The 28000-nt window shown below is 38.4% G+C and overlaps 1 protein-coding gene across 1 annotated transcript in view; it reads right to left on the reverse strand.

Annotated features, from left to right (window-relative positions):
* The window catches only part of LOC309565951 (mucin-5B-like), a gene marked incomplete at both ends in the record, with an annotated part of 70571 nt that overhangs the window by 17675 nt on the left and 24896 nt on the right, over window positions 1-28000 (reverse strand). The window contains 11 exons of the mRNA XM_082270980.1: window positions 11263-13263; window positions 15032-15241; window positions 17511-17554; window positions 17639-17789; window positions 18430-18558; window positions 19843-19999; window positions 22569-22808; window positions 25075-25254; window positions 25851-25961; window positions 26451-26589; window positions 27112-27263. Of these exons, the coding sequence (XP_082127106.1) occupies window positions 11263-13263; window positions 15032-15241; window positions 17511-17554; window positions 17639-17789; window positions 18430-18558; window positions 19843-19999; window positions 22569-22808; window positions 25075-25254; window positions 25851-25961; window positions 26451-26589; window positions 27112-27263 (3514 nt within the window). The remainder of the gene's footprint in view (window positions 1-11262; window positions 13264-15031; window positions 15242-17510; window positions 17555-17638; window positions 17790-18429; window positions 18559-19842; window positions 20000-22568; window positions 22809-25074; window positions 25255-25850; window positions 25962-26450; window positions 26590-27111; window positions 27264-28000) is intronic.

A 28000-nucleotide genomic window follows, 5' to 3' on the forward strand; every position in this document is an offset into this window, starting at 1 on the left:
TAACTTTTCCTGATTCTGTAGACATTTTAGTGGTTTTAACAGAAATTGATCCCTGAGAGGTGGATTTTTTAACTTCAGATTCTGTAGTGGACTTGGGGGATACAGAGCTTACTTTATGAGATGTAGCTTTGGTTGTTACAGGCTTACTTGACGTAGACTTGTGGGCTGATGTCACTTTCCCAGAATCTGTAGACATTCTAGTGGTTTTAATAGAAATTGGTCTTTGAGAGGTGGATTTTTTAACTTCAGATTCTGTCGTTGATCTATGGGATGCAGTGCTTACTTTATGAGATGTAGTCTTTGTTGTTATAGGCTTACTTGATGTAGATTTGTGGGCAGATGTAACTTTTCCTGATTCTGTAGACATTTTAGTGGTTTTAACAGAAATTGATCCCTGAGAGGTGGATTTTTTAACTTCAGATTCTGTAGTGGACTTGGGGGATGCAGAGCTTACTTTATGAGATGTAGCTTTTGTTGTTACAGGCTTACTTGACGTAGACTTGTGGGTTGATGTCACTTTCCCAGAATCTGTAGACATTCTAGTGGTTTTAATAGAAATTGGTCTTTGAGAGGTGGATTTTTTAACTTCAGATTGTGTAGTTGATCTGTGGGACGCAGTGCTTACTTTATGAGATGTAGTCTTTGTTGTTATAGGCTTACTTGATGTGGATTTGTGGGCAGATGTAACTTTTCCTGATTCTGTAGACATTTTAGTGGTTTTAATAGAAATTGGTCTTTGAGAGGTGGATTTTTTAACTTCAGACTCTGTAGTGGACTTGGGGGATGCAGAGCTTACTTTATGAGATGTAGTCTTTGTTGTTATAGGCTTACTTGATGTAGATTTGTGGGCAGATGTAACTTTTCCTGATTCTGTAGACATTTTAGTGGTTTTAACAGAAATTGATCCCTGAGAGGTGGATTTTTTAACTTCAGATTCTGTAGTGGACTTGGGGGATGCAGAGCTTACTTTATGAGATGTAGCTTTTGTTGTTACAGGCTTACTTGACGTAGACTTGTGGGTTGATGTCACTTTCCCAGAATCTGTAGACATTCTAGTGGTTTTAATAGAAATTGGTCTTTGAGAGGTGGATTTTTTAACTTCAGATTCTGTCGTTGATCTGTGGGATGCAGTGCTTACTTTATGAGATGTAGTCTTTGTTGTTATAGGCTTACTTGATGTAGATTTGTGGGCAGATGTAACTTTTCCTGATTCTGTAGACATTTTAGTGGTTTTAACAGAAATTGATCCCTGAGAGGTGGATTTTTTAACTTCAGATTCTGTAGTGGACTTGGGGGATGCAGAGCTTACTTTATGAGATGTAGCTTTTGTTGTTACAGGCTTACTTGACGTAGACTTGTGGGTTGATGTCACTTTCCCAGAATCTGTAGACATTCTAGTGGTTTTAATAGAAATTGGTCTTTGAGAGGTGGATTTTTTAACTTCAGATTGTGTAGTTGATCTGTGGGACGCAGTGCTTACTTTATGAGATGTAGTCTTTGTTGTTATAGGCTTACTTGATGTAGATTTGTGGGCAGATGTAACTTTTCCTGATTCTGTAGACATTTTAGTGGTTTTAATAGAAATTGGTCTTTGAGAGGTGGATTTTTTAACTTCAGATTCTGTCGTTGATCTGTGGGATGCAGTGCTTACTTTATGAGATGTAGTCTTTGTTGTTATAGGCTTACTTGATGTAGATTTGTGGGCAGATGTAACTTTTCCTGATTCTGTAGACATTTTAGTGGTTTTAACCGAAATGGATCCCTGAGAGGTGGATTTTTTAACTTCAGATTCTGTAGTGGACTTGGGGGATGCAGAGCTTACTTTATGAGATGTAGCTTTGGTTGTTACAGGCTTACTTGACGTAGACTTGTGGGCTGATGTCACTTTCCCTGAATCTGTAGACATTCTAGTGGTTTTAATAGAAATTGGTCTTTGAGAGGTGGATTTTTTAACTTCAGATTCTGTAGTTGATCTGTGGGACGCAGTGCTTACTTTATGAGATGTAGTCTTTGTTGTTATAGGCTTACTTGATGTAGATTTGTGGGCAGACGTAACTTTTCCTGGTTCTGTAGACATTTTAGTGGTTTTAACAGAAATTGATCCCTGAGAGGTGGATTTTTTAGCTTCAGATTCTGTAGTGGACTTGGGGGATGCAGAGCTTACTTTATGAGATGTAGCTTTGGTTGTTACAGGCTTACTTGACGTAGACTTGTGGGCTGATGTCACTTTCCCAGAATCTGTAGACATTCTAGTGGTTTTAATAGAAATTGGTCTTTGAGAGGTGGATTTTTTAACTTCAGATTCTGTCGTTGATCTGTGGGATGCAGTGCTTACTTTATGAGATGTAGTCTTTGTTGTTATAGGCTTACTTGATGTAGATTTGTGGGCAGATGTAACTTTTCCTGATTCTGTAGACATTTTAGTGGTTTTAATAGAAATTGGTCTTTGAGAGGTGGATTTTTTAACTTCAGACTCTGTAGTGGACTTGGGGGATGCAGAGCTTACTTTATGAGATGTAGTATTTGTTGTTATAGGCTTACTTGATGTAGATTTGTGGGCAGATGTAACTTTTCCTGATTCTGTAGACATTTTAGTGGTTTTAACAGAAATTGATCCCTGAGAGGTGGATTTTTTAACTTCAGATTCTGTAGTGGACTTGGGGGATGCAGAGCTTACTTTATGAGATGTAGCTTTTGTTGTTACAGGCTTACTTGACGTAGACTTGTGGGTTGATGTCACTTTCCCAGAATCTGTAGACATTCTAGTGGTTTTAATAGAAATTGGTCTTTGAGAGGTGGATTTTTTAACTTCAGATTCTGTCGTTGATCTATGGGATGCAGTGCTTACTTTATGAGATGTAGTCTTTGTTGTTATAGGCTTACTTGATGTAGATTTGTGGGCAGATGTAACTTTTCCTGATTCTGTAGACATTTTAGTGGTTTTAACAGAAATTGATCCCTGAGAGGTGGATTTTTTAACTTCAGATTCTGTAGTGGACTTGGGGGATGCAGAGCTTACTTTATGAGATGTAGCTTTTGTTGTTACAGGCTTACTTGACGTAGACTTGTGGGTTGATGTCACTTTCCCAGAATCTGTAGACATTCTAGTGGTTTTAATAGAAATTGGTCTTTGAGAGGTGGATTTTTTAACTTCAGATTGTGTAGTTGATCTGTGGGACGCAGTGCTTACTTTATGAGATGTAGTCTTTGTTGTTATAGGCTTACTTGATGTAGATTTGTGGGCAGATGTAACTTTTCCTGATTCTGTAGACATTTTAGTGGTTTTAATAGAAATTGGTCTTTGAGAGGTGGATTTTTTAACTTCAGATTCTGTCGTTGATCTGTGGGATGCAGTGCTTACTTTATGAGATGTAGTCTTTGTTGTTATAGGCTTACTTGATGTAGATTTGTGGGCAGATGTAACTTTTCCTGATTCTGTAGACATTTTAGTGGTTTTAACCGAAATGGATCCCTGAGAGGTGGATTTTTTAACTTCAGATTCTGTAGTGGACTTGGGGGATGCAGAGCTTACTTTATGAGATGTAGCTTTGGTTGTTACAGGCTTACTTGACGTAGACTTGTGGGCTGATGTCACTTTCCCTGAATCTGTAGACATTCTAGTGGTTTTAATAGAAATTGGTCTTTGAGAGGTGGATTTTTTAACTTCAGATTCTGTAGTTGATCTGTGGGACGCAGTGCTTACTTTATGAGATGTAGTCTTTGTTGTTATAGGCTTACTTGATGTAGATTTGTGGGCAGACGTAACTTTTCCTGGTTCTGTAGACATTTTAGTGGTTTTAACAGAAATTGATCCCTGAGAGGTGGATTTTTTAGCTTCAGATTCTGTAGTGGACTTGGGGGATGCAGAGCTTACTTTATGAGATGTAGCTTTGGTTGTTACAGGCTTACTTGACGTAGACTTGTGGGCTGATGTCACTTTCCCAGAATCTGTAGACATTCTAGTGGTTTTAATAGAAATTGGTCTTTGAGAGGTGGATTTTTTAACTTCAGATTCTGTCGTTGATCTGTGGGATGCAGTGCTTACTTTATGAGATGTAGTCTTTGTTGTTATAGGCTTACTTGATGTAGATTTGTGGGCAGATGTAACTTTTCCTGATTCTGTAGACATTTTAGTGGTTTTAATAGAAATTGGTCTTTGAGAGGTGGATTTTTTAACTTCAGACTCTGTAGTGGACTTGGGGGATGCAGAGCTTACTTTATGAGATGTAGTATTTGTTGTTATAGGCTTACTTGATGTAGATTTGTGGGCAGATGTAACTTTTCCTGATTCTGTAGACATTTTAGTGGTTTTAACAGAAATTGATCCCTGAGAGGTGGATTTTTTAACTTCAGATTCTGTAGTGGACTTGGGGGATGCAGAGCTTACTTTATGAGATGTAGCTTTTGTTGTTACAGGCTTACTTGACGTAGACTTGTGGGTTGATGTCACTTTCCCAGAATCTGTAGACATTCTAGTGGTTTTAATAGAAATTGGTCTTTGAGAGGTGGATTTTTTAACTTCAGATTCTGTCGTTGATCTATGGGATGCAGGGCTTACTTTATGAGATGTAGTCTTTGTTGTTATAGGCTTACTTGATGTAGATTTGTGGGCAGATGTAACTTTTCCTGATTCTGTAGACATTTTAGTGGTTTTAACAGAAATTGATCCCTGAGAGGTGGATTTTTTAACTTCAGATTCTGTAGTGGACTTGGGGGATGCAGAGCTTACTTTATGAGATGTAGCTTTTGTTGTTACAGGCTTACTTGACGTAGACTTGTGGGTTGATGTCACTTTCCCAGAATCTGTAGACATTCTAGTGGTTTTAATAGAAATTGGTCTTTGAGAGGTGGATTTTTTAACTTCAGATTGTGTAGTTGATCTGTGGGACGCAGTGCTTACTTTATGAGATGTAGTCTTTGTTGTTATAGGCTTACTTGATGTAGATTTGTGGGCAGATGTAACTTTTCCTGATTCTGTAGACATTTTAGTGGTTTTAATAGAAATTGGTCTTTGAGAGGTGGATTTTTTAACTTCAGACTCTGTAGTGGACTTGGGGGATGCAGAGCTTACTTTATGAGATGTAGTCTTTGTTGTTATAGGCTTACTTGATGTAGATTTGTGGGCAGATGTAACTTTTCCTGATTCTGTAGACATTTTAGTGGTTTTAACAGAAATTGATCCCTGAGAGGTGGATTTTTTAACTTCAGATTCTGTAGTGGACTTGGGGGATGCAGAGCTTACTTTATGAGATGTAGCTTTTGTTGTTACAGGCTTACTTGACGTAGACTTGTGGGTTGATGTCACTTTCCCAGAATCTGTAGACATTCTAGTGGTTTTAATAGAAATTGGTCTTTGAGAGGTGGATTTTTTAACTTCAGATTCTGTCGTTGATCTGTGGGATGCAGTGCTTACTTTATGAGATGTAGTCTTTGTTGTTATAGGCTTACTTGATGTAGATTTGTGGGCAGATGTAACTTTTCCTGATTCTGTAGACATTTTAGTGGTTTTAACCGAAATGGATCCCTGAGAGGTGGATTTTTTAACTTCAGATTCTGTAGTGGACTTGGGGGATGCAGAGCTTACTTTATGAGATGTAGCTTTGGTTGTTACAGGCTTACTTGACGTAGACTTGTGGGCTGATGTCACTTTCCCTGAATCTGTAGACATTCTAGTGGTTTTAATAGAAATTGGTCTTTGAGAGGTGGATTTTTTAACTTCAGATTCTGTCGTTGATCTGTGGGATGCAGTGCTTACTTTATGAGATGTAGTCTTTGTTGTTATAGGCTTACTTGATGTAGATTTGTGGGCAGACGTAACTTTTCCTGATTCTGTAGACATTTTAGTGGTTTTAACAGAAATTGATCCCTGAGAGGTGGATTTTTTAACTTCAGATTCTGTAGTGGACTTGGGGGATACAGAGCTTACTTTATGAGATGTAGCTTTGGTTGTTACAGGCTTACTTGACGTAGACTTGTGGGCTGATGTCACTTTCCCAGAATCTGTAGACATTCTAGTGGTTTTAATAGAAATTGGTCTTTGAGAGGTGGATTTTTTAACTTCAGATTCTGTCGTTGATCTATGGGATGCAGTGCTTACTTTATGAGATGTAGTCTTTGTTGTTATAGGCTTACTTGATGTAGATTTGTGGGCAGATGTAACTTTTCCTGATTCTGTAGACATTTTAGTGGTTTTAACAGAAATTGATCCCTGAGAGGTGGATTTTTTAACTTCAGATTCTGTAGTGGACTTGGGGGATGCAGAGCTTACTTTATGAGATGTAGCTTTTGTTGTTACAGGCTTACTTGACGTAGACTTGTGGGTTGATGTCACTTTCCCAGAATCTGTAGACATTCTAGTGGTTTTAATAGAAATTGGTCTTTGAGAGGTGGATTTTTTAACTTCAGATTGTGTAGTTGATCTGTGGGACGCAGTGCTTACTTTATGAGATGTAGTCTTTGTTGTTATAGGCTTACTTGATGTAGATTTGTGGGCAGATGTAACTTTTCCTGATTCTGTAGACATTTTAGTGGTTTTAATAGAAATTGGTCTTTGAGAGGTGGATTTTTTAACTTCAGATTCTGTCGTTGATCTGTGGGATGCAGTGCTTACTTTATGAGATGTAGTCTTTGTTGTTATAGGCTTACTTGATGTAGATTTGTGGGCAGATGTAACTTTTCCTGATTCTGTAGACATTTTAGTGGTTTTAACCGAAATGGATCCCTGAGAGGTGGATTTTTTAACTTCAGATTCTGTAGTGGACTTGGGGGATGCAGAGCTTACTTTATGAGATGTAGCTTTGGTTGTTACAGGCTTACTTGACGTAGACTTGTGGGCTGATGTCACTTTCCCTGAATCTGTAGACATTCTAGTGGTTTTAATAGAAATTGGTCTTTGAGAGGTGGATTTTTTAACTTCAGATTCTGTAGTTGATCTGTGGGACGCAGTGCTTACTTTATGAGATGTAGTCTTTGTTGTTATAGGCTTACTTGATGTAGATTTGTGGGCAGACGTAACTTTTCCTGGTTCTGTAGACATTTTAGTGGTTTTAACAGAAATTGATCCCTGAGAGGTGGATTTTTTAGCTTCAGATTCTGTAGTGGACTTGGGGGATGCAGAGCTTACTTTATGAGATGTAGCTTTGGTTGTTACAGGCTTACTTGACGTAGACTTGTGGGCTGATGTCACTTTCCCAGAATCTGTAGACATTCTAGTGGTTTTAATAGAAATTGGTCTTTGAGAGGTGGATTTTTTAACTTCAGATTCTGTCGTTGATCTGTGGGATGCAGTGCTTACTTTATGAGATGTAGTCTTTGTTGTTATAGGCTTACTTGATGTAGATTTGTGGGCAGATGTAACTTTTCCTGATTCTGTAGACATTTTAGTGGTTTTAACAGAAATTGATCCCTGAGAGGTGGATTTTTTAACTTCAGATTCTGTAGTGGACTTGGGGGATGCAGAGCTTACTTTATGAGATGTAGCTTTTGTTGTTACAGGCTTACTTGACGTAGACTTGTGGGTTGATGTCACTTTCCCAGAATCTGTAGACATTCTAGTGGTTTTAATAGAAATTGGTCTTTGAGAGGTGGATTTTTTAACTTCAGATTCTGTCGTTGATCTGTGGGATGCAGTGCTTACTTTATGAGATGTAGTCTTTGTTGTTATAGGCTTACTTGATGTAGATTTGTGGGCAGATGTAACTTTTCCTGATTCTGTAGACATTTTAGTGGTTTTAACCGAAATGGATCCCTGAGAGGTGGATTTTTTAACTTCAGATTCTGTAGTGGACTTGGGGGATGCAGAGCTTACTTTATGAGATGTAGCTTTGGTTGTTACAGGCTTACTTGACGTAGACTTGTGGGCTGATGTCACTTTCCCTGAATCTGTAGACATTCTAGTGGTTTTAATAGAAATTGGTCTTTGAGAGGTGGATTTTTTAACTTCAGATTCTGTCGTTGATCTGTGGGATGCAGTGCTTACTTTATGAGATGTAGTCTTTGTTGTTATAGGCTTACTTGATGTAGATTTGTGGGCAGACGTAACTTTTCCTGATTCTGTAGACATTTTAGTGGTTTTAACAGAAATTGATCCCTGAGAGGTGGATTTTTTAACTTCAGATTCTGTAGTGGACTTGGGGGATACAGAGCTTACTTTATGAGATGTAGCTTTGGTTGTTACAGGCTTACTTGACGTAGACTTGTGGGCTGATGTCACTTTCCCAGAATCTGTAGACATTCTAGTGGTTTTAATAGAAATTGGTCTTTGAGAGGTGGATTTTTTAACTTCAGATTCTGTCGTTGATCTGTGGGATGCAGTGCTTACTTTATGAGATGTAGTCTTTGTTGTTATAGGCTTACTTGATGTAGATTTGTGGGCAGACGTAACTTTTCCTGGTTCTGTAGACATTTTAGTGGTTTTAACAGAAATTGATCCCTGAGAGGTGGATTTTTTAGCTTCAGATTCTGTAGTGGACTTGGGGGATGCAGAGCTTACTTTATGAGATGTAGCTTTGGTTGTTACAGGCTTACTTGACGTAGACTTGTGGGCTGATGTCACTTTCCCAGAATCTGTAGACATTCTAGTGGTTTTAATAGAAATTGGTCTTTGAGAGGTGGATTTTTTAACTTCAGATTCTGTCGTTGATCTGTGGGATGCAGTGCTTACTTTATGAGATGTAGTCTTTGTTGTTATAGGCTTACTTGATGTAGATTTGTGGGCAGATGTAACTTTTCCTGATTCTGTAGACATTTTAGTGGTTTTAATAGAAATTGGTCTTTGAGAGGTGGATTTTTTAACTTCAGACTCTGTAGTGGACTTGGGGGATGCAGAGCTTACTTTATGAGATGTAGTCTTTGTTGTTATAGGCTTACTTGATGTAGATTTGTGGGCAGATGTAACTTTTCCTGATTCTGTAGACATTTTAGTGGTTTTAACAGAAATTGATCCCTGAGAGGTGGATTTTTTAACTTCAGATTCTGTAGTGGACTTGGGGGATGCAGAGCTTACTTTATGAGATGTAGCTTTTGTTGTTACAGGCTTACTTGACGTAGACTTGTGGGTTGATGTCACTTTCCCAGAATCTGTAGACATTCTAGTGGTTTTAATAGAAATTGGTCTTTGAGAGGTGGATTTTTTAACTTCAGATTCTGTCGTTGATCTGTGGGATGCAGTGCTTACTTTATGAGATGTAGTCTTTGTTGTTATAGGCTTACTTGATGTAGATTTGTGGGCAGATGTAACTTTTCCTGATTCTGTAGACATTTTAGTGGTTTTAATAGAAATTGGTCTTTGAGAGGTGGATTTTTTAACTTCAGATTCTGTAGTGGACTTGGGGGATGCAGAGCTTACTTTATGAGATGTAGCTTTGGTTGTTACAGGCTTACTTGACGTAGACTTGTGGGCTGATGTCACTTTCCCTGAATCTGTAGACATTCTAGTGGTTTTAATAGAAATTGGTCTTTGAGAGGTGGATTTTTTAACTTCAGATTGTGTAGTTGATCTGTGGGACGCAGTGCTTACTTTATGAGATGTAGTCTTTGTTGTTATAGGCTTACTTGATGTAGATTTGTGGGCAGATGTAACTTTTCCTGATTCTGTAGACATTTTAGTGGTTTTAATAGAAATTGGTCTTTGAGAGGTGGATTTTTTAACTTCAGACTCTGTAGTGGACTTGGGGGATGCAGAGCTTACTTTATGAGATGTAGTCTTTGTTGTTATAGGCTTACTTGATGTAGATTTGTGGGCAGATGTAACTTTTCCTGATTCTGTAGACATTTTAGTGGTTTTAACAGAAATTGATCCCTGAGAGGTGGATTTTTTAACTTCAGATTCTGTAGTGGACTTGGGGGATGCAGAGCTTACTTTATGAGATGTAGCTTTTGTTGTTACAGGCTTACTTGACGTAGACTTGTGGGTTGATGTCACTTTCCCAGAATCTGTAGACATTCTAGTGGTTTTAATAGAAATTGGTCTTTGAGAGGTGGATTTTTTAACTTCAGATTCTGTCGTTGATCTGTGGGATGCAGTGCTTACTTTATGAGATGTAGTCTTTGTTGTTATAGGCTTACTTGATGTAGATTTGTGGGCAGATGTAACTTTTCCTGATTCTGTAGACATTTTAGTGGTTTTAACCGAAATGGATCCCTGAGAGGTGGATTTTTTAACTTCAGATTCTGTAGTGGACTTGGGGGATGCAGAGCTTACTTTATGAGATGTAGCTTTGGTTGTTACAGGCTTACTTGACGTAGACTTGTGGGCTGATGTCACTTTCCCTGAATCTGTAGACATTCTAGTGGTTTTAATAGAAATTGGTCTTTGAGAGGTGGATTTTTTAACTTCAGATTCTGTAGTTGATCTGTGGGACGCAGTGCTTACTTTATGAGATGTAGTCTTTGTTGTTATAGGCTTACTTGATGTAGATTTGTGGGCAGACGTAACTTTTCCTGGTTCTGTAGACATTTTAGTGGTTTTAACAGAAATTGATCCCTGAGAGGTGGATTTTTTAACTTCAGATTCTGTAGTGGACTTGGGGGATGCAGAGCTTACTTTATGAGATGTAGCTTTGGTTGTTACAGGCTTACTTGACGTAGACTTGTGGGCTGATGTCACTTTCCCAGAATCTGTAGACATTCTAGAGGTTTTAATAGAAATTGGTCTTTGAGAGGTGGATTTTTTAACTTCAGATTCTGTCGTTGATCTGTGGGATGCAGTGCTTACTTTATGAGATGTAGTCTTTGTTGTTATAGGCTTACTTGATGTAGATTTGTGGGCAGATGTAACTTTTCCTGATTCTGTAGACATTTTAGTGGTTTTAATAGAAATTGGTCTTTGAGAGGTGGATTTTTTAACTTCAGACTCTGTAGTGGACTTGGGGGATGCAGAGCTTACTTTATGAGATGTAGTCTTTGTTGTTATAGGCTTACTTGATGTAGATTTGTGGGCAGATGTAACTTTTCCTGATTCTGTAGACATTTTAGTGGTTTTAACAGAAATTGATCCCTGAGAGGTGGATTTTTTAACTTCAGATTCTGTAGTGGACTTGGGGGATGCAGAGCTTACTTTATGAGATGTAGCTTTTGTTGTTACAGGCTTACTTGACGTAGACTTGTGGGTTGATGTCACTTTCCCAGAATCTGTAGACATTCTAGTGGTTTTAATAGAAATTGGTCTTTGAGAGGTGGATTTTTTAACTTCAGATTCTGTAGTGGACTTGGGGGATGCAGAGCTTACTTTATGTGATGTAGCTTTGGTTGTTACAGGCTTACTTGATGTAGACTTGTGGGCTGATGTCACTTTTCCAGATTCTGTAGACATTTTAGTGGTTTTAATAGAAACTGGTCCACGAGAGGTGGATTTTTCTTTTTCAGATTCCGTGGTTGATTTGTGGAATGCAGTGCTTACTTTTTGAGATGTTGCTTTTGTTGTTGTAGGCTTACTTGATGTAGACTTATGGGCAGATGTAAATTCAGATTCTGTGGTTTTTTTCTTGGATGCAGGCGCAGTGGTTACCTTTGGAGATGTAGCTTTACGTGTTATTTCACCATATTTGGTAGTGGGCTTAATTGTGGAAACTGTTTTATGTGATTTAACTGTAGTTGTCATTTTAGAATGCTCAGTAATCATAGAACCTGCTGCCTTACTAGTAGTAGATAATACTTTCATTGTGCTAAGCGTGGATTTTGTGGTTTCCATTTCCAGTGGTGCTGTTATAACTTTAGTTGTTTTGGTTGATAGAGGTGCAATGGTATGGACTTCTTCAAAAGTTGTTAATTTTCCAGTATTTGTAGTTGTCTGTGATGAAGCTGGTTTTTTAGATGTTTTTTGGTCTTCATGTGACGATTTAGATGTCTGACGATCTGTAAATGCAGGTAAAATTGTTGTAGATGCACAGCTAGCACAGCATAAGACACGAATTTCATAGTTGTAACAATATGGAAATGGTCCAGTTTGATCTTCATTTTGGCAAACAAGGCCATAGCTAACATTGCATTGCACATTCTGCTGTAATTCTTCCAGTGATATGTCTGGGAGATCTGTTGATCTGCACTGAATTTCCATAGGCTCTTCACAGATTTGAAACCCTGACTTCTTTATTTCTTCGTAAGTTTCAAAGTCTCCATTTTTTTCCAAATTAGGAAAACTAACGTCAAACCACTGTGACCACTGACAGTCAGGTATACAGTTTATTTCTGAAGTTGTGATTTCTTTTCTTGTTGTAGTACGGTCTGTTTGAGGTGTTGATGAACTGCTTGCTGCTTTTACTGTAGTGGATATGATGGTGTTTTTAGTAGATTTGTAGGCAGTTGTTGAAATGACAACACTGGTTTCTTTCAAATGTTCTGTTGTGTGATCCTTGATTGTGGAGTGGACATAAGTAGTGGATAATTCACAATCCTCCATGGAGCAACAAAGGATCCTTACCCTATAATTGTAGCAAAGTGGAAAGTTTGAATTCTGATCTTTGTTATTGCAAATGAGACCATGAGTGATGTCACAGGTAACTACTTGGCCCACATCTGTAATGTTTTTATCTGGAAATCTCTCAGCTCTACACTCAATATCTTCTGGTTTTTGACATATAATGTTGCCAGCAGCTTTGATATTCTCCAGGGTCTCAAAGTCTCCATCAGATTTACCAATACTGGGGAAATATACATCATACCAAGGTGTCCAAGAGCATTGCTTTTTTTTGCACGGAGTGGTAAAAATTGTTTCATGGGATTTAGTTATGTATTGGTATGGTTTACTTGTTAGTTTTGACATTTCAGTAGTAGATATAGATGTTGCTTTTATTGATGAAAAACCTTGGGTTGAGTGACTCGGGCCTTTGCTAACAGTGCTTTCTGGTTGGATAGTTGAGGCCGCTGTAAATTTGGATGTTAATGTCATGAATGGTGAAGGAGCTATAGTATCAGAAGAAGAAGGATTGGTTGATTCTCCGCAAGGCACATAGCTACAGCATAGGACTCGGATCTCATAATTAAAGCAGAGCTGGGAGAACTGATCGCGATTGTGACACACAAGACCCACAGATGTATTGCATGAAACGATCTGACCCAAATCAGCAATAGGGATCTTTGGAAACTTTTGTGCTCGACATTCTACCTGGGATGGTATTTTACATATAGTGTAGCCCTTTTTTCTTATATTCTCATAGGTTTCAAAGTCTCCTTCATTTTCACCATAAGTTGGACAAGTGATGTCATACCACGTTGACCATTTACATACTTCTTCAAGGCAAGACACAGAGGTTGGTGACGCTTGTACTGTAAGGAGAAAGATAATTACAAATTACTCAACAAGATATATTCAATTTTGTGGCTGAAAAAGTAAATTCATTAGTTAACATTGTATGTAAAAGAATAAAATTATCTAAATTTCTAAATTTAATCTATTAATAATTCTCTCTTAGTTTCAGTATGGACTCACTCACATGGGTGCAGAGTACTGTACAGCATGCAGAAGGGCCGTGTTTATGCTGCTTGAAAGCACAGATGTTCTGCACAGCCACAGCCAAAATTTCAATGATAGTCTGACAACTGCAACAGTTGTGCAAATCTTAGTAAAGATAATGACAAGGTTACAGCTAAACTCAATGCAACCATCTATATACACAGATGGATACTTATAAGTTAGCTGTATTATCTGCCAATGAATTTGATTTCTGTTCATTCAGTCTGGAGATTTACACATTTCTACCACACAACACAGCCCTGCCTGACAGGGCAAAACACCTCTCTTGCACCCTACTATTAGCATACATATAGGTACATAGTTACATAGTTAGTCAGGTTGAAAAAAGACACAAGTCCATCTGGTTCAACCAACAAAAAAAAAAAACAATATTGAAAACCCAACCATACAATCCCATATACACAATCCTATACCCGCAGTTGATTCAGAGGAAGGCAAAAAAACCCCCAGAAAAGCATGATCCAATTTGCTACAGCAGGGGAAAAAAATGCCTTCCTAATCCCCTGAGAGGCAATCGGATATTCCCTGGATCAACCTTACCTAAAAAAAAATGTAGTACCCACTTATATTAAGTACACCCAGGAAAGAATCCAGACCTTTTTTAAAGCAATATAGTGAGCTAGCCAAAGCCACCTCTGGAGGGAGTCTATTCCACATTTTCACAGCTCTTACGGTGAAGAAACCTTTCCGTATTTGGAGACGAAATCTGTTTTCCTCTAGACGTAGAGTGCCCCCTTGTCCTCTGTGCTGACCTTAAAGTGAACAACTCAACACCAAGTTCACTATATGGACCCCTTATGTATTTATACATGTTGATCATATCCCCCCTTAATCTCCTCTTCTCATGAGAGAATAAAGTCAGTTCCTCTAATCTTTTCTCATAGCTGAGCTCCTCCATTCCTCTAATCAGTTTGGTTGCCCTTCTCTGCACTTTCTCCAGTTCCCCGATATCCATTTTAGGAACTGGTGCCCAAAACAGAACTGCATATTCCAGATGAGGGCTTACTAATGATTTGTACAGGGGCAAAATGATATCTCTCTCTCTGGAGTCCATGCCTCTGTTAATACAAGAAAGGACTTTGCTTGCTTTGGAAACCGCAGCTTGGCATTGCATGCTATTATTAAGTTTATGATCTACCAGAACACCCAGATCCTTCTCCGCTATGGATTCCCCCAGCATCCCTATGGATACTCCTTGCTGGAACATGAGCCCTGCAGCCCTATGCTGCTTCTCATTCTTGCAGTCTGAGCACTACTGTAAAGGGACAGAGGCAGATGCCAAGTCAATCTTTTACACTTGCTTGCATATATTATATGCATTTAAGGTACTATTAATGATTACAGAACTACATTAATTTTTGTCTTTTATATCTGCCAGTTCAGTTGCAGTGTGTACAGAAATACTAACCAGATGTAGTAAGCATGTAAGAAAAACTGTCTTTATCTCTTATAGAAAGTGCTCAATATTTTTATTTTATACCCTGTACTAGAAAAATTAGCATTTGTTGGAAAAATGTTGTAGATGGAATTCCTAAGATTTCCTCTGAGATTAAATCCTACCTGGAGTGGACATGTTTTCTGCATGCTTCGTAGTGGTATCAAAATGAAAGGTAGTGGCAGGTTTGGTCGTTGTTGAACATGGATAGACACTTCTATTAATGGTTCCATTTGATGAACATGTAGCTGTTATGCATCCCCCAATTCCATCAGTGGTATTGTAGATGATGTCACCATAATTGAACTTCATATTACCATAGTAACAGTAGCATGCTGTGAGTTAAAGAGAATGATTACAAAACATAAGCATCAGGTTTTACAGTCACACCTACGGTATCCATACATAGGAACTAATAATTGCTCAAAATCAGTAATATTTACCATCATTGATGACTTTTTGAGTATACAAATGTGGTCAAAGATCAGGGAAGAGCTCAATTTGCAATGGCCAATCCGCTGGACAATTTGGAGACACTGTACTAATGATCCAACATTAGTGCTGTGATCTTCCCCGCTAAACTATTGTGTTCTGACAGGGGGACGGCCCCCCCACCAGAGCACCCTGATCAGCGCACACTGCCATTGGCTGAAATTGCTGATCCAGGATTGGTTGGCTGCTGGTTTTCCATTGGTTTTCTGAATGTCAGCCAGTTTTTTTTGAACCGGTCGATGTCCCGACATTTGGCCCATATGTACCCGGCTTTAGGTAGATTTTAGGAGATTTGAGGTTGTTTATTATCATCTTTAGATGATATGCTACTAAGGGCAGCTTCACAATACCCCACTGCACTTTGGCCACGGTGAGGGCACATTGCAGTGTACCTGCAGTTTTGATGCAAGTTAGCTGCGCTCTGTCATAGAATTCTATTTTTTCCCACCGGTTTGGTGCATTTTCTGCATGCAGGACTTTTAATGTGCTTTCAGAAAATGTACTAAAACATAATAGAAGTCTATGGCAAAGTGTAGCTAACCACAGATACACTGCGCTGCAGCCAACCTGAGGCAGGGCAGTGTTATGCTGGGTACACACTATAAGAGAATCGCAAGCAAAATTACTTACAAGGCAGGATGGTTTGTTTTTTGTATGGTGTGTACACAACTTTTGACATCTGATTCAGACTTTGCATCCAAAAATTTTTGAAGGGACAGACTCCAAAATTTTTTTCATACGTGAACAAAACAAATGATTTTAGATTAATGTGTGCTGTGTTTCTACGGTTTTTGTATAAGAAAAATCAGATATGAAAGACTGCGCATGATCAGAAACAAAGGAAAAGCCTTTGTCATATGAGAATTTGTGTGCATTATTTCCTTCCTCAGTTCCAACTTGCTTTGAAACAACAAGGAAAACCAGACAATTGTTCGCCCCAATTTCTGCATAGTGTGTGCCCAGCTTTAGGCTGCTCTAAGGATAAACTGTCATTCTTCGATTTCTTCATACATTACTTGAACAAAAACATAATTTCACCACCGAAACGATAATTATCTTGTGTATGTACAACTTCGATAAGGGCAAAGCAATAGGTTCACATTTAAAGAGCCCTCCCCAGCAGCACAGATCACTATATACTTACCTTTACTTCACTTCCATGCCACTCTGTTCAGTTACTGGAAGTGAAAGCAAAGTCATGTTGACTTTGGAAGTTGCTGAAATTGTAGCTCACCCAGGGCTGATTGGCCTAGTGCTCTATCACATGGTTGAGTTATGTGCCCCTACATACCTGGACATTCTGTGTATTTCCTTCAACTCCTGGAACTGAACGCAGCATGAGAGTGCAGCATACGTGAAGAGGGAAAGGTGAGCATGTGCTGCTGGGAAAGGGGGGATTGAAGTAATTTTGTTGTTGCTCCTGAATGGACAAAGCACTGTCTCGATTGAATGTGATTTTTTTTCTCTATGGGCACACTAAACAAACCCTGCATGCTTTACACCAACTCAACACTGATTTTTCTGCTGAGTGGAATCACATTTTATGTGAAGGGACCCTGGTTCTAGACTATCGATTTCAACAACAATCCTTTTTATAAAATTATATGTGTATTTAATGCATATTATTTACCCAAAAAAGCCTCCCTTGTGCAGGCATCCAAAAGCCCCAAGACTGTTGCTGGATGCCTCTTTATTGGATATAATGTTAGCAGCATAAGAAGTGTCAGAGCTGTCACTAAAGTGACAATTTATAACATTGTCCTTCACTATTTTCTCCATCTGCTACATAAAAGGGAGGGGCTGGAGAGCTTGGCCAGCACAGAGAGTAATTAGATATTCCCAGAAGAGTAGAGGGCTAAGCTATGCAACAAGGGAGGAGACTGCTAGAGAATTTTCTTTTTCTGGAATTTTCATATTCCTTGGTAAGTCCAAATGCACATTACAATTAAGAATTTAAAATACTTGATTTTCAGCGCTTTTACCTGAAATTTGGTGACAAAATAACAAAATAATAAGGTTTCTTTCAAAGGGGAGTATGGCACATCGCTTCTTGATATATGGCCAAGGACATTTAAATATAGAACAGATAACGAGATGAAGAATAGAACCCACCTCTGAGATCCATGTGACAGCGACGACCTTTCTTGGTGCAAATGCTGAAAAATAAATGTGAGTTTAGAAGGATTACCACTTCAAAATCAAATAATAATAAACTTAATAAAAATAAGAAAGACAGTTACCAGCTTTCACAGTTCTTGTAGGAGGGTACCATATCCCCAATATTGTAACGTTCACCTTCATCATCATAGCAGCCACACTCTGGTTGAGCTACACACTTCATAATTTCTTCATCAAAGAAGGGTCGTGCTTTGGGACATTTCGGATAACATCCTGGCATAGAATGTATAAAAATGTAAAAAAAAATCTTTAAATTCATAAGCATTTACAGCAAATAGGAAAACTAATATGATTCAAGAAATGGGATGTGACAGCTCCCTATTGTCAACTACCTAGCTAGAGAGAAAGAGAGTTTCTGATTATACTAATAGAAAAAGAAATGCAGCGTATAAAGCAGGCATGTCCAACCTGCGGCCCGGAACTCGCAGGCAATGCAGCCCGGAACACGCAGGCAATGCGGCCCACTGCCCCCTGACAATTTTTTTTTTCTGCTGGGGAGGAAGGAAGTCGAGTTGGGGGCACCGCCACAGAGGCTGCCTCGGAGGGGATCATCCACTAGTTGTGTTAAATTAGTGCGGGGGGGGGGGGCTTTAGCACAGGAAGGGCGAAGCGGCGTTTTATTACTTATATACCTTAACTATAGTATATATTTTATATGCGGCCTGAGAAAATTTCTCTACACTCAATGTGGCCCAGAGAAGCCAAAAGGTTGGACACCCATGGTATAAAGAGAAGGACAGTCACTCAAACATGCTTTTAAAAAGTGTATATTCAGAGTGGTAAAGAAGCTTCAAACACAGCAAAACACTTTTAATTATGTAGTACAGCAAGTATTTTAATCAATTTCACTAACCCTCTAATCCTGGCAGATTGTTCATACACTGGCCACTGGGGTTCCTACAGGTCTTCAAGCAAGGCGCTCCACAAGGTTTATAGTGCCACTCACACTCTCCTTCAGGGTTATAGTAATCACAGAACATAGCTAGAGAAAGAAACAAAAAGATAAATATTAACCATCTTATTTGCCAAAGATCCATTTTGGTGATCTACATAATACATCTCTGCCAGGAGACCGACACACTGTTTTCCCTTAAAGTTGGGGTCCACACGTATTGAGATTTAGCCAGTTCAGGAGGGACTGGCTAAATTTTGATCTGTGTGTGGCCCTCCCTTTTCAACAGAGGTCAATCGGTAGATCAACTTCTGTCCAACGGGACTGTTGGAAAACTTCATTCAATCAGCTGCTGTAGCCAATCAGTTGCAGAGCTGATCAGTGTATTTTGACAGTTGAGGAGTTTCCGCTGTCAAAGTACAATATCACAGTGGGGAGGATTCCTCCATTCACCTCACTTGTGTCGGTTGAACGAAAAAAAAAAAAAAAACTATGCATGTATACTCAGCTTTGAGAAATACAGTGGTGTCATCTCTCTGCACACTCTGCTCATATGACCATAGGCAGAACCCCAAATGAACTAATAAGATACAATACAACATAGGAGGCTGACAATTGTGGCCGGACCTTTAATTGGTTTTGATGATAAACAAATAATTAAATTATTTTATTATTTTATAAACCATAATTAAATCTAAACCAATACTTGTAATAAATAAGAACTTTACATTTAACCACTAAGTTCAGCTCAGCCATTACAGCTCAAATTGACCATAAAACTGATAAAATCACACTGTCCCCTTCGATAGAAGGGACTAAACCACATAACCTAGGAACATAACAATGAATGGAAGGGTGGAATGCTCTTGTGTCAGCTATCTTCTGTTGTCCCAACTTAAGAATGCACTACTTTTTCTTTTTTAGGTCACTTAAGGCTCAAGGCAAGGACCATTACCTTGTAACAAATCAATCCAGCTCCAAACTCTAATATACACTTTCAAGGGCCATTAGATGGCATCCACAAGCAACTGATATGCACATGCAACAGCAGCTATTACATGTAAGTACCGTACAGAGTATCATGTCTGAAACAAAAGGCCTTAGAGGTCTTCCTTGGTTACATGGATGGAATGTTCTCTTTCACCTTACATTCCTCATGTTAATATATTCCCTGTCAACACATGTGCATATACAGCAGAATTTAATTGGTTCCTAGTATCACCCCCTGCCATGAGAAAAATACAGGAGCTGCAATTGCTAATTCTTAGTCATTGCTGGCTTCAAATTTTTCTCTGTCAATGACTTGGAACCAGCTTGCAGAGTAACATGAGAGTTTTCCTAATGATTATAAGAAAAATGTCTTAGTTAACTTACGGCATATTTCTGGGGTTCTCCATGAAACACAGATTCCGGCATCAGAACAAGCTCGGGCATAAGCTGCGACAGCTGTACAGTAGCACTCACAATCTCCTCCAGTGTCACACCCACATGTGTCACTAACACAGGCCTCAAGGTATGGAGTAGGGTCAACCTAAAAGTAAATCATAGTTAGACTCATCATCCTCAACAGCGCTTTAATTTAATACTGCTCTCATTTTTGGGAGAAAATTTCAAATAGCTAGTAATGTAATGTAATATAGCAGGTTCAATTGAAATATTAGTTTTGGGATGACACTGTTGGGCTGGACCTTTTGTCAGCTCTCTGTCCAGACCTCTAACTCTTTTGAGCCAAGGAGTCATTAAAGCTTAAATGCCCAGGTCAAATTAAACAGTCCCAAAATGTTAATTTGACAATGGGGATATTTACTTAATGTTGAGAGTGCATAAAATCTGGTGCAGCTCTGCATGGAATCCAATCAGCTTCCAGGTTTTATTGTCAAAGCTTAATTGAATAAGCTGAAGTGGAATAAGCTGAAGTTAGAAGCTGAGTGTCTACCATGCACAACTGCACCAGATTTTGCAATATATATATATATAGTAAATCAGGAAAGTATTCAAAGCGCTTCAGTTTTTCCACATTTTGTTATGTTACAGCCTTATTCCAAAATAGATAACATTCATTATTTTTCTCAACACTCTACAAACAATACCCCATAATGAAAACGTAAAAGAAGTTTGTTTGAAATCTTTGCAAATTTATTAAAAATAAAAAACGAAAAAAATCACATGTACATAAGTATTCACAGCCTTTGCCATGATACTCAAAATTGAGCTCAGGTACATCCTGAATCCACTGTTCATCTTAGAGATGTTTCTACAACTTGATTGGAGTCCCCTGTGGTAAACTCAGTTGATTGGACATGATTTGGAAAGGCATACACCTGTCTATATAAGGTCCCACAGTTAACAGGGCTTTTCAGAGCTAAAATCAAGCCACGAAGTCCAAGGAATTGTCTGGAGACCTCTGAGACAGGATTGTATGGAGTCACAGATGTGGGGAAAGGTACAGGAAAAATTTCTGCAGCATTGAAGGTCCCAATGAGCACAGGTGCCTCCATTACCCATAAATGGGAGAAGTTTGGAACCACCAGGACTTTCTAAAGTGGGTCGCCCGGCCAAACTAAGTGGAGAAGGGCCTTAGTCAGGGAGATGACCAAGAACCCAAAGATCACTCTGATAGTGTTTCTCTGTGGAGAGAGGAGAACCTTCCAGAACAACAACCACCTCTGCAGCACTCCACCAATCAGGCATGTATGGTAGAATGGCCAAACAGAAGCCACTCCTTAGTAAAAGGCACATGACAGCCCACCTGAAGTTTGCCAAAAGGCACCTGAAGGACTCTTAGACCATGCAAAACAAAATTCTTTGGTATGATGAAATAAAAATTTAACCTTTTGGCCTGAATGGCAAGCATCATGTTTGGAGGAAACCAGGCATCACTCATCACCTGGCCAATACCATCCCTACAGTGAAGCATGGTGGTGGCAGCATCATGCTTTTGGGATGTTTTTCAGCAGAAGGAACTGTGAGACTAGTCAGGATTGAGGGAAAGATAAATGCAACAATGTACAAAGACATCCTTGATGAAAACCTACTCCAGAGCGCTTTGGACCTCAGTCTGGGACGAAGGTTCATCTTCCAACAGGACAACTACCCTAAGCACACAGCCAAGATAACAAAGGAGTAGCTACAGGACAACTCTGTGAATTTCCTTGAGTGGCCCAGCCAGAGCCCAGACTTGAATCCAATTGAATATCTCTGGAGAGATCTGAAAATGGTTGTGCACCGACGTTCCCCATCCAACCTGATGGAGCTTGCGAGGTCTCTCAAAGAAGAATAGGAGAAATTGCCCAAAAATAGGTCTGCCAATCTTGTAGCATCATACTCAAAAAGACTTGAGGCTGATATTGATGCCAAAGGTGCTTCCACAAAGTATTGGGCAAGGGCTGTGAAGACTTATGTACATGTGATTTTTTTATTTTTAATAAATTTGCAAGGATTTCAAACAAACTTCTTTCACTTTGTCATTATAGGGTATTATTTGTAGAATTTTGAGGAAAATAATGAATTTAATCAATTTTGGAATAAAGCTGTAACATAAAAAAATGTGTAAAAAGTGAAGCGCTGTGAATACTTTCCAGATTCACTTTATACATACATATATATATATTTGATTTATTTTTAATGAAATTAGATTTGATAATTAAAATATTAAGCTGAGGCACATTGCCCTCTTTCTGGCATCTATAGGCTGCAAGTTGTTTTCTGAATAGACGCTCCAGCCATGTCATAGCTGTCATTGTGATCACACTACAGGGACCCTCTGATTGGTTCCTGATCATTAGCAAGGACCAAAGCTGTCAGTGACAGCTTGGTTTTATAGATAGCAGCTGTGTCCAGTATCGACTGCTATCTGTCAGTATGGAACACAGATTAACATTACCTTAGCAGGAAGCATTGTGCCAGGGAACAGCTAAGATTATGGACAGCTAAACTGTGTGACCAATGCATTGACATTTGCCCCCGCTCCCCCATCTCCTTTGAAATCAAACAGTAATCAAATTTTCAAACTAAAAAATAATGTTTGAGTGAGATTACTATCACATGAATTAATAGAACACAACGGTAACAGATCTGTTAAACAAAACATAGGAACCCACTTTAGAATGGCACTTCGAGAATGTTGGGTCCATAATAATGCTGCAGTGCTTCTGAGACCAAGACTGGCGGTATGGATTGGCAATGCATGGATCCTTTAGAAGCTGAGCGTCAGGACAAGTTGGTGAAGCTTTCCAGCTGTTTCCAAATTCTTCTACGTTAACCACAACTGATTGTGTTCTTGTGGTGAAATCATTGGAAACACTTCCATCATAATTACCACAGAGGCCACAAACATTTCCCTAATAGAAAAAAAAAACATTTTAAAAGGTTAATATAATACAATTAACACACATCAGAAGCTATAAAACACAGCATAGGTAGTAACATTGTAGACATTCATTTTCTGGCTGCTTCATATATTTATGTTACAGTTCTATAAATAACAATGGAAACTGTATACGGATGTTCTATTGCAAGTACTTTTCTTCATTTTATGATGGTGTCAGGCTGTTTTAAAATTGGACTCAAGGATAAGCAAATATTGTTTAAATACAAGAGGTGTGTGTACTCTTATTTGAATATTGGTTTCCTTTATGAAGTTCTTCCAGATTTGTGCAAAAGCTTCCTGAAATAAAGACCAGTCACTGCTGCCTTCTCCCCTTTTGCAGGGTGATTGGTCTTGTATCTGCCCCTTCCTGTAGCTTTCTGCAGGCAGCCTGGGATGGATGGACCTGCTTAGCCCCTCCCACAGCTCTACTCTCTTCACAGACTATGTACAGCGCAGGTGATGTCACATCTAATTTTACATGGTATTATCTGGGTCTATAAAAGCCTTAAAGGAAAAAAGTATCTGTATTCTTTGTAGCTATTGAAGAACATGGTTAGATTAAAGTTTTAATGCCTGTTGTTCAACTTTAGAAAAGCGTGAAACACCATCCTTTCCTATTTAGGAAAAGAGTGTTTCTATCTGGGCAGAGCCCTGCTATCAACAAAACAAAAGGCTTATCTTCCCATAACTGAAGGCTGGAAAAGATGCCTGGTATCAAAGTATATTTGTAGTATTACAAAAGGCAACCATGATATAATTGTCCACGTGGTCCAAATGACTAAATCTCCTCTGCTGGGAATTAATAAAGGACAGAAAAGTAAAAAGAGAATCCAAAATCTAACTCCAGCCCATCAAAATTTGGACAGAGTGGGATAGAGTTAAAGTGTACCTCTAGACAAAACTATTTCTTTCCTTTTTGGATAAACTGGGGAAGGGTTAGTCAACATCTGTCAGTTTTTCTGCTGTCAATGGCCCTGTTGGAGAGATATCCCTTAGTTTCCTAATCTGGTGATAGGGTGTCACCAGTACAGAAAGTATAGGGACATTTCCAACAGGGACAAAAACAGTAGAGAAAAAAAAACCCCTTTTTTTAGAAGTTTAGCAAAAGGCTAGACCCTATGTAAGCTATTTATTACTGTCTGTATTCTTTTTAGAGATTATTTCCTCTGCAGAGACAGTTTTGATCCTTCTTGATCTCCTAAAAACATGAAAAAGAAAAGATTTGGGCTGAAGTTATGATTTAAAATTTCTTTCAGGTAGGGTCAGTGGTACCATTTGGAAGATTTCTCCCCATTTCCTGTACCCCCCCCCCCCCACACAGACAGCAAAAAAAAAAAAAGATTGTTAGAAGTTCCAATTCTTCCTCACTCTGCAAGAAAAAACATGTTTATGTTTTTATGTTTTCTGTGTCCCCTTTGAAGAGATTTCTTCATTCATTCTTGTCTCTACAGAAAGTGAATGGAAATATCCCCTTCAAGGACACTAACAGCAATAAAACCTGATGGAGCCTCCAAGCCACTTTATTCAAAAATAAGTGAAAAGTTTTTGCTGGAGTTGGACTTTAATAAACCGTCCATAAGGTATACATCAAGATGATATAAAACCAAATCCAATGTTAATCATTTCTTAAACTAGATATTTTCTGAGTTAGGTGTGCTCTGAAAATGCATTCATTTGGCTTTGTAATGTCAAAGTCCCTAGTTGAAAACTGTGGTTGATCAAAAGTGTAATGCAGTCACCATTTTTCTTGGTGTGGGTTTATTTGTCCTCTACTATCATGCTATCATGTACTGGTGTTTATTTTGTTGCTCCTTGTATTATACCTCTTCAAATTTCAATAAAGAGCTTGTTTTTTTTTTTTTTAAAAAGTGTAATGCATTCGGTAAGGATAGTGTATTATAATGTTAAGAAGGAGTAATACAAATATTATACCCTCACATTCTAAATTCATCACGACTCTATAATGTTAAGAACCTCAGAGCTTAACAGATGGTTGCAAACAAAAAAAAAAAAATTTGTTGAACACAACATTTTTTGCATTTATTGCAACTGCTGGGACATTTACTAAAGCTGGGTTTTTTTTTTTCAATCAGCTGCCATGTTTTATTGTCAAAACTTATTTGAACAAGCTGAAGTTAGAAGCCAACTGGCTTCCATGCCCAACTGCAGCAGATTCTGAGTGCTCCAGTTTCAGTAAATCTCCCCATTGGGTCTTTGAAGGATGACAGCTTCTTTACCTTGAACTCTGGGCTTAATTTGATCAGGATGCTTGTCTTCTTGTCCCACATGAGGATCAAACCATTCTTAGCCTCAATCACCAGGTAAATTCCCATCTTCCTTATCTGGTAGGGAACATCACCACCAGTGTCTCTTTGCACTACTTCAAAGGATCCTTCACTCAATTTCAACTCAAAGTTCTGTTAAGTACAAGTAAAACACTATAAAGCAGCAATCTAATAATTATTATGCAACTAAATAAAATAATTAATGTATGCCGAGTTAAAAAAGCAAAGTGATAACCTTTTGAGTGCAGTGTGCCACTTTACCAGTCTTAGTAAGAAAATGCTTTCTTCCTTTTTTAGCTTTTAGCTACACAAAGCTACAGCATATTTTTTCTACGGAGGTGCTGTGTTGTCATCCTAAGCTGAGCTACAAAGTTTGCATCTCCATTACATAGAGAGGAGAGATGTTATAGTTCACAGAAGATAGATGAGAAAACTGGTAACATTGATTTAGATTTCAGTTCGGTGCACAGAAAGTTATAAGGACACTTGGCTTCTAGCAGGATCAACAGGTATTTTTCTGTACTTGCAGAAAAGGTATTTAATCTAAAAAAAAAAATACTGTGGCCACCACATCTAAGGTAAGCTATAATATTTTACTTTTTTGCTCCTGGATTTAGATATGCTTGAACAGAAAATCATAGTGTATAAATTTGCTGGGTTAGACAGAAATACATGAAATGTACTAGAGCTGTAGCATAGGTGTGATGTTTCGGACACTCAGTACTCACCCCCAAAAACACTTTAATGGCCTTGGAACAGGTAGTCCCAGTTGTTCCACACTGGATGTTTTCAGAGATAATTCGGAACGAACCATTTCCAGGGTTGGATGCACAGTAGTCCTACAAATTTACAGAAAGCACATGCTTTTAGGAATCAACATTTTAGGATGCTTAGTAAGTAACAAATACACTATATATACATATAAATGGTCTGTAGTGAACTATTTAATAGGATTACAGTCAGATCATAGTCACTATCTCCCTTGATTTTCCAGGAATACTTGTAAAATGTGATTATTATTAAATTATTGTTAAGGCCATACAAAAAGATTGTGTGAGCTGGAGAAATCTGAGGATGTGAGGACCTCCTTTAGTAGAAGATTCATTATTTTTTTAACATTTCCTGAGCCTGACCTTTACAGACCATTACATGTTTCCACACCTGCACAGCATATATGTCTACCAGGTAGGATCACAGGTGTATATTCAATAAAAAACATGCATGAACATTGTTGACCTTTAATTCTGTGCAGAGTTCTGACTACTTAGGGGGAAAATACTTTATTATGGTAAGCATGATATCTTTACATATGATAGACTTTTAAGTACCTGTGTCAAAGTATACTCGCAAACACCATTAAAATTGAAACGTTTGCCATCAAATGTCCTATAATGCCCTTCTCCATACACTACACAGGTTTTGTGACACTCTTTCTCGGTACATTCCCATTTCCGGTCCTTGCAAGTACTGAAATAAAGGAGTTAGCAGAAATTATAATGAAATAATTTTGGGTTCAAATTGACTTATTTTATCATAGTTTTCAATAATTGAGTACAATTTAGTGAAAAGGGCCCCTAAATAGTGGCTTCAGAGTCATGTGTGGCTTTTAGCTACCTTTGATGAGGGTAACTCTCTCTAGGTGTTTAGCGGCTGATCATAATTAAAACCTAACTATGCATTTTGTTTAGCATGAAGTTGGGTGATGAGTGCCACCAACCAATAGCTTCTTATAGTGTAAACTAACAGGACTTTAAAGATGCCACCATTCATTTGAATAGTAGCATCCTTAAAGTCCTGTAAGTTTTTATATAAGAGGTGTTATTGTACATTAGTTATCTCTGGAATGTAGAGAGATCAATAGAGAAGTAGGTAGATCCAAACTGTATCTATAACTTGCCAATTATTAGGAAAACATTATGACATCCTGTAATATTATAAATCATCAAATTAATGGATGACTGTCTTACTTTGTGCAGTAAAATAACTTACCAGGTATTACAATCTTGCATAATGCTCTCCCCGCTGTGGTAAACCTCACCATTGTATATACATGGACACTTTTCCTCGGGCACACAATTGCCATTGCTATTGAGCACAAGCCCTTCTGGACAGACACAGCCAGAGGCACACTGAATACTTAACTGAATTATGAAAAAAAGAAAAAAAACTTTAGTTTGGTTACGTGTAAATATTTTTTTTTGTAGTTACAGGTGTCAAATATGTAAATGTTGAATGACAGTATAACACTGTTGGAGATGTAGTGATTAATCTGTAAATTACTCTTTGTCCTCCTAATGTTACATTTTTAAAAATAGTAATTAGCATAAATTGTATTCACTTCTAAAGCCATCATTAGAAATTTGTAGATATGAAAATGGTTTTGGCTCTAGAGGACAATGGCTGTGCCTAGCAACTGTATTATTCTGTCTATAGGATGTTGTAGAGCATTTGTTTATTGTATGTTTAGTACCTGGGCTCTCAAACAAACCAGATTCACCATTAGGCACAGTAGCCTTGTGCCTATAGGCGCCACGGGCAAATAGGCAGAGTTTCCCTCTACAGTTATTACCAACACTTTTTTCCCCATCGTCAGCAGAATTATGGACCAGTAAAACAAGAAAATGTTCTGCATAAAAAAGGGACCCACACAATTAGCTATTGGGGCAGCATAGAATATGTTCTGTGTATGTTGAACACATGCTGGATGTAAAATGCAGGATTTACAAGCTTTTCAAATGGCAGAGATGCTGATTGTGTGTTGCCTAAGCTGCAGAGAGTCTTGTAACTGCTCACTGTTTTTTCCACATACCCACCACCACCACTACCTTTCCAACATTCTGCTGCTAAAATTTTTCCAAAAATTCCAAATTATCCACCC

Source organism: Pelophylax lessonae (genome assembly GCF_965119305.1).
Source record: "Pelophylax lessonae genome assembly, chromosome: 10".
NCBI lineage: Eukaryota > Metazoa > Chordata > Amphibia > Anura > Ranidae > Pelophylax > Pelophylax lessonae.